Source organism: Marmota marmota, unplaced genomic scaffold (assembly GCF_001458135.2).
Source record: "Marmota marmota marmota unplaced genomic scaffold, marMar, whole genome shotgun sequence".
NCBI lineage: Eukaryota > Metazoa > Chordata > Mammalia > Rodentia > Sciuridae > Marmota > Marmota marmota.
In genome coordinates this window covers 540,464-548,944 of record NW_025999986.1, presented here as the reverse complement: position 1 = coordinate 548,944, position 8,481 = coordinate 540,464, and the positions used below count along the sequence as shown (strand labels likewise).

General features: G+C 30.5%; 1 protein-coding gene across 1 annotated transcript; it reads right to left on the bottom strand.

Moving 5' to 3' along the window:
- Positions 1-3,875: 3,875 nt before the first annotated feature.
- Positions 3,876-4,838, bottom strand: LOC107160787 (olfactory receptor 10-like). The gene has a single exon (XM_015507412.1). The coding sequence runs from the start codon at positions 4,836-4,838 to the stop codon at positions 3,876-3,878; it is 963 nt and encodes a 320-aa protein (XP_015362898.1).
- Between the last annotated feature and the right edge of the window lie 3,643 nt (positions 4,839-8,481).

Genomic DNA, 8,481 nt, shown 5'->3' with positions numbered 1-8,481 from the left:
TACGACAGATGTGTATAAGAGATATATATATATATATATATATATATAATAATTTAGTAAGTGCTCTGCCTTACAGTTCCTAAAGTTGATGATAAACCAACTTAGACACCTATTAGCCATGTAAAAAAAATCTATCTGCTCACATTCTCATCAACACTTGGAATTACCAGTCTGTTTAGGTACTTTGGTTAATAGTATAAAATTTGGGGTCTAATATTTATTTATATAATACTAATGTGGTTGAATGTCTTTTTGTGTATTGACTTATTGACTGTCAGTTTAAATGTGATTTTTTTTGTAAGTACTTCTTCAAAAACTTAAGATCTACTTTCAGTTAGGATTTTATGTTTTTCCCCCTTGATTTTTAGGGTGTTATTTATCCATTCTGTTTCAGCCATTGATATTATAAGTATTGTAAACATCTTTTTACACCATATGGTTTGCTTTTTTTCTTTCTTAATGTCTTGTGATTAGCAGAAATTTTTGACGTTAATAAAGTCCAATTTGCATGTCAGTTCCTTCTACATGTTATTTATGCATTATCAAAAAACAACTTTGTCAGGGGCTGGGGAATATGGCTCAAGTGGTAGTACAGTAGCCTGGCATGCATGCGGCCCGGGTTCGATCCTAAGCACCACATACAAACAAAAGATGTTGTGTCCGCTGAAAAATAAATATTGAAATTCTCTCTCTCTTGAAAAAAAAAAAAAAACATTGTCAACCCCAATTTCATGATGATATTTTCTAATGTTATTTTTTTTTATTTTGCTACTCCATATATATCTATAGTCACATGATAATTTTTTTTGGTACCAGGGATTGAACCCAAGAATGCTTTACCATGGAGCCACATCCCCCTTTTTATATATTATTTAGAGTTGCTTAGGGCCTTGGTAAATTACTGAGGCTGGCTTTGAACTCCTGATCCTGTGCCTTAGCCTCCTGAGTTGCTGAAATTACAGGTGTGTGCCAGGTGATAATTTTTGAGAGAGAAGTGTCAATATTGATTTTACATGTTTAAGCAATTGACAAAGTATTATTTATTTTCCACACTTCTTTTCACCATTGTGATTTAAAAAAAATAGATCCATGTGATTCTTTTTATTTTGTTTCATTATTTTCTATGATTAGCAGATTATACCCAAATAGAATGTCTTATTGTTACCTTGAACTATATAATTGTCTTATTAAAAAATAAAAGGTAAATACTACGACCATTTCAGTATATTTAGTAAAAGTCTTTTAAAAATGCCATTTCAACCTAATTGTCTCATCATTTTGTGAATAGTTAAAAATTGTGCTATACATACATGTTAGGGTACTATTAAACCCTGTTAAAAGATGAAATTCTATCATTGTGACATGAGCCTGTGGGATGTAAAGTTAAACAAGAAAGACCAGTTCTTTATAATCTCATTTTATGTAGAATCTAAAAAAAGTTGAATTAATACAAGTGGAGAGCAGAATAAGTTATCAGTGGCTGGGTAATGGGTGTGGGTAGTACAGTGGGGAAGATTTTGTTGGTCTAAGGATACAAAATTTCAGTTATACATTATGAATAAATTCAAAATGTTTATTGCACATAATGATTATGATAGTTAAGAATATACTGTACACTTGAAATTTCTTAGAGAGCATGTTTTAAATTTTCTCAATATACACAAATGATAAATGTGTGGTAATATATATATGTCAATTAGCTTAATTTTATCATTCCACAATGAACACATATATCAAACATCACATTTATACCATAAATATATACATTTTTATCAATTAAAGATAAATAGATTTTTAAAAAGTAAAAAAAAATGTTTAAAATATACGTAGCATACTAACAATAGAGGGAACTTCCTTAATATGATAAAGGGAACCACTTATATCTAATAACAGAAAAATCTTGAAAACAAAAATTTTAATGGAAAATTCCCAGAGTTATAATTATTATATATTACCAAGAAATGGCACCAAAATTCATGGTCTGTGCATGCACTTGTGATATTTAAAATTTCACTCCATGCTTCTGATACATAGGAAAATCACAGTGGATGCCTAATCAGAATAGTCACTGTTTAGTAGCACTCATTTTTCTGTATTGATTTAATATCAGGTCTCCAAATGGAGATTGAACTCTCCATTTTTTTTAGTTCTGTCTATCCAATAACTCAGCTACCAGTTTAATATTAATATTAACATAAAGTAACTCCTTTCACTTGAACATCAACTTTTATCTTAAGAAAAATAAAATACAGAATACATCAGTGTATTTTAAAAGTTTAAATATGATTACCAAATCTATTACCTATCTATTTCATTAAATAGCAAACACCACATTTGTAGAAATTCTTGTGAAAAGACAGACATTAAAATTTTTCCTTGGAAATAATTGGGACTAAGATTTTTGTACTATTAGAAACATGATTTTTCAATCCCTTTATATCTTCCCCAAATTATAGATACACAAATATGTATGCACACATACTGTTAGAAAAAAACAATAGCATTTTTATTTTAATAGTATTAAAATTTGTGACGGTTGGATTGAGAAAGAAGAGCTGATTATGTACATATTACTTGAAAAATGATATAAATTTTCATCATATATTCAAACTGCTCATTTTCTATATTTTGTGAGAGGAATGAGCTCCATATCCACTGCCCAGAAATATCTGGAAAGGGTGTGTATATCACATTCATAAAATGATCTATTGCATTACAATCTTTGAGAGTGGATGCTCTTTTTCACTTCTTCTATTGTAACCTCACCTAGATGAACATTCATTCTGTTTTTTTCCTTCTATTTCCTATGTGTACACAACAACCTATAAAAGAAGATAACAAAGTGATACAAACATAATGAGATACATTGCTAATAGGAATGTTCTTTTAGATATTTGGACCATTTTCAGAGTGCATACAGGAGACTCTTAATTGTGTCAAGTCCAAACACCTTTATCAAAATACAGACCATTCATCCACCAACAAATACATAATAGAGTCCTTAAAATGAGGTATCAAGGATATCTGCCCCATGTACAGGGAAAAACTCAGAAGCTATTGGATTTCTTGCCACTAAGTTTGGAGAAAAAAAATAATTATTCCATATCAATTTGGCCTGCTAAGAATAGCTATGATAATGCTGATCAAAAATGTTTGAACACCAAGAATCAAATACACACTGATTTGGCAGCAAGATGTCTCTCAGATCAATAGGCCATTGCTGAAATATGTACATATACTTGTGTTCTCCATGTTTTAACATGAAGAAAAACTTCTGTAAACTGAGATATAGTGTTAAAGAAATATGCTACAAAAGCTACCAGATACATGAAAAATGAGTTGGAAGCATTGTACAGAGTTATTATGTGTGTGCCCTTCTTTCTCCAGAACAATGTAGATGACCATAGCATCCACTTGACTCATGGAGAATGTCATCCAAAAGTTGATTAAAATAAAATTAGATATAAAAATATTGTGCTTCCAATAATCTAAAAATATACAAAGAGGAAATGAAGTTTCAGCTTGATTATCGGTACATTACATTGTGGCTTAATTTATTCATTTCAAGCAGTCATCTTCCTGACTTTTTTTAAAAGTCTCAGGATTACTGCCTTTTCCAGTAGTCTTAATGTGTTGTGGGATAAGAAGTTATATGCTTATTAATTGAAAATTTCACCAGAAAAGACAACATATACTAACCAGAAGGTGGCATCTAACATTTGTGAATTTTCATTATTTTTATAGCTCTAATATCTGGGAGAGAATATTCATTCAGCCATCATCAACCACTATTTGGAGGGGTTGTATGAATGATGGCAATTAACAGTAGGTATTGTGGAAGTGTGGAGTGTGAATTGTGAGAAGACTGCATTCTCCTAAGCCATGTTCCACCCTTGTTCTTGTTCTCTCCCTAGTAGCTTGTTTATTGCTCTCTTAACATCCTTATTTCTCAAAGTGTAGATAAGGGGATTGAGCATTGGAGTTATGAGTCCATAGAAGAGTGCAAGAAGCTTGCCCTTCAATTTGGCCGAGTTACTCTTGGGCGCCATATATGCATAACCACTAATGGCAGAGCCATAGAACATGATGACCACCAGAAGATGAGACCCACATGTGTTGAAGGCCTTCTTTCGACCTTCAGAAGACTGAATCCTTACTATTGCTCTGAAAATGTTGATGTAAGAGGAAAGAATTAATCCAACAGGAATAACCTTTATGACAATCACAGCTACATACATCTCCACCTCATTGATCCATGTATCCACACATGATAATTGAAGCATGGCAGGTACCTCACAGAAGAAACTCTCTACTCGATATTGGCCACAGCGAGGTAATAAGAAAGTCAACACTGTTTGCACCAAGGAGTTGCTGAAACCTATTATCCAAGTCACTGTTGCTAGTTGTTGGCATAGCCGAGAATGCATGATAACTGTGTAGTGGAGAGGCTGGCAGATAGCTACATATCGATCAAATGCCATTACTGAGAGAAGTACACATTCACTAAATCCTAGACCTAGGAAGATGAAAAGTTGAGCTATACATCCCACGTAGCTGATGCTTCTTTTGTGATTGTGTATATTTATCAGCATCTCGGGGACTGTGGAAGTTGTATAGCAGAGGTCCAAAAAGGAGATATTAGCCAGAAAGAAATACATGGGGGTGTGGAGTCTGGTGTCAAAGTGGGGCAAGAAAATGATAGCTGAATTTCCAAGAAGGGTCAATATATAGAAGATAGAGATGATCACAAAAAGAAACATTTCTAGTTTGGGCCATTCAGAGAAACCTACTAGAACAAAGCCACTGAGGTGATGGAAAGTGTTGTTGAATCTTCTCATTGCTGTGGCACTACTTGCTGGAAACATCAAGGGTAGAATTTTGAGATCCTGTTTATTATGTGCTTAGAACTTAAAGTTGGCTTGTGAATCTGCATGCAATAGAAAAAATGGAAAGGGGATGTTGAGACAAATAAAATCATTAATGTATTTCTTTTCATTATCTCAGTAAGAAAAATAGCATCAACAGTTCAGTATATCTATATCTTAGCAATTGCATTTAATCCATGATTTTTCACATGAAGAGAGGTTTTATAAGAATACACATAGTTTAGATGTATTACAAGATATTTGTTATAAAAGATATTGGAAAGATTGAAGAAAGTGGAAACCTCATAGGAGCTTCATTAAGTCTATTCAATATGTTTTCTAATGTTTTTCCTTTTAGTTCAATTTATTTTCTTCTGACATTTGAATGGTTTTGTATTATGGAAGATGAAAATTACTGTCCATCCAAGGCACTGTCAATGAAAGCAAATTATCCTTCCTTCTTAGTGTATTTATCCTTTCTGTTTACTGTAATTAAATTTAAATGGATAAAACTTCAAGGATGTGAGGCAATACACTAATGAAATTAATATATGATGATATTTACCCAAGAGATAATTACATTAGTAGGAGTAAACATGCCTAAGACTAATAGCATAAAATGTTCCACTTACTTTGCTTAGATAAAAAAGCACATCTATATTTAAAAGAAATAATATATTTATATCAAATAACAAAAACTACAAAAGCAATGGGGATTTCCATAGGTTGTATCAGTATTACATGCTTAGCCATACTTCCAAGTAGAAAAATTCTAAAACTAGGCTCTCTTATAATTAAGCTTCTTTGCCATATAAGTTTCTGTTTTCTGGGAAGTATGCTTACATAATAGATTTTCCATAGGAAAGTGGAAAAGCTCTGAATAATGTATTTAAAAATTCTCTGTTGTTTGTCTTGCATCTGACAATTACCAAATATATTATCATGTGCACACACACATCTGTACATGTACTATCTGTATGTTTCATTTTGCTTACATATAAAACAATTCAAGTAAGAATGTTTTATTTAAACTTTCAACTATGTAAAATGCATGACATAAAAATAAATATTACTCTTCAACAGTATTAATCATTATTATTCATAAAATGATTCATAATGAAGGGCTTTTATAAGTACTATATATGTATCATTTCCTTTTAATACAATTGTCATTTGTTTTTATGATAAAATCATATGTAATTCTTTTCATTCTTATGGCAGAATTTTGGACATTTCTAAGGAAATCCAATCTATTTTATTATTATTTTATTTTTAATTGGCATAGAATTGTATGTTACATAGAAAAAAGTAATATATATATATATATATATATATATATATATATATATATATAAAATTCTGCACTATACTACATATAATAGAATAACTGAATTTAATAACATTTGTATGATCTCAAGTAATTGTCATTTTTTGTGATGAGAACACTACATCAACTCTGTTGGCATTTTTCAAGATTTAAATATATCTTTATTAATTGTAGTCACAATGTTATACAATAGATCTCTTGGATTTATTGCTCCCACCTAACTGAAATTTTGTATCTTTGAACATCATCTCTCCAATCCCTTCCCTCAACTGCTCCAGCTCTTGGTAATTTCTATTTTGTTCTGTAGTTCTATGCGATCAACTCTTTCAGATGGAACATATGAGAACATGTATTTGTCTCTAAGTGCCTTTCCCATTTCATTTAATCCACATAAATTCATTAGTCAGCTGGGGATGTGGCTCAAGAGGTAGTGCGCTCACCTGGCATGCATGCGGCCCAGGTTCGATCCTCAGCACCATATACAAAGATGTTGTGTCCGCCGAAAACTGAAGAATAAATATTAAAATTCTCATTCTAAATAAATAAATAAATAAATTCATTAGTCATATCCATTTTATAGACAATAATGCTGAATTTCAGAAAGGTTAAATAACTTGCCTTGCAATGGTATAGGTAGTAAGTGGCAGAACAAGCCTACTCTTGGTCTGCCTCAATTAAAATCCTGTGCTTTTAACTACTATTGTATGTATCCACCAGGATGAATGGACAAAACTGCACTGTGTGAATATTTAAACAAGCATTTAGTAACATTTTATTTAAACCTTGGATATTATATGGTAAAATGATGGATAAAATGGATCACCTCCATTTTATCTGCATGCCTGAATTTAAGGTCACTATATTAAGGAGATGAGAAAGTACATTAAGCAAAATAGAATGTTATCTTGGACAGAACAGTAAGCTGGCTTACTACACATCACAATAAAATCATAAAGTCAAATGATAAGTAAAAATGTTAGGAATAATGAGACACTTTAACATAATTTAGAAATAATTACTATTCTGCGATTCAATTATTAAAAAACCTTAGTTCATAAAATGAACAGTTACCTAAGGCACAATATCAAAAAATTATTATATAAATAAGATCTTTTATAACAAAGTTTGAAACATCAGCAAAAATTGTAAGTGTAAAGAAATTCCAATTTTAATATTATAATTTATCTTGAAATTTATCTTAAATAAGTTATTTTCATATATAATCAGATGCGTATAATTACTCACCTTCTAGGAGATGCACAATTGGTATATTAATGAAAGTGAGAATAATTAATATTATTTCAGAATAAAGAATACTGAATATATTTTGTTTTATCTATTTATTTTTGTGTCACTAAAATTAATTTTAAATATGTATTACTTTTTCATGATCCTCATAATATTACATAAAATAGGCATAGTATAAAATATAAAGTATTTTTCTATTATCATTGAAATATGTATATACAAAGCATAAGAAAATACAGAACAAAAATATTAATTAGAATTATCTCTAGGTTTGAGATTATTAATGATTTTCATTATACAAATGTGTTCTGCTTTTATAAATCTTATTCAGTGACTATTATTTTTATAATGAGTGAATACACATTAGATATTATTAAACAAGAAAGATGCAAAGTACAATATGAGATAAACTTTATGGCAATGGAAAATTTATAACACAAACTCAATACAAGAACTCCAGTTTTTAATTCCATACAGTATAACTGATATTGAGCTTTTTATCTTCCTTCTCAGATCCATGATTAAATCATTCAAGTAGGCAGTTCCTAAAAGGGGAGAGAACAGATATTTCATTTATACCATATTTTATGATATAAATAATCAAAAGTTTTATGTCCTTGGGTAATTCCTTCAAGTAACTATTGTTATGGAGATTCAGCAAACTGGTATAAAACAGCACAGAGATGGATAAAATAAAAAAAGGTCTGAATACTAACTATTAAATTTTTGTAAGTGGTTATCTTTTCATAGTGGCTAAAATATTTTCTTCAGGTTAATCATATTAATAGTAAAAATACACAGAATTATTTGACAGCCAGTTTAATTCTTTTATGTTAATATTTTATCTTGCTAAAATGTATGCTCTTCCCTTGTAATGTGTTCATTTGCCATTTATGTTTTCATTCATAGGTGGTAGTTTGGACATTGTAGAACTTCCAGAGAAGATCTCATAAAGGGGATCAAACAATAAAAATATAATCAAAGTTCCTAAGACCAGAATTCACTGAACTCAAAATTTTCTTCACGGCCAGGTATAACTTT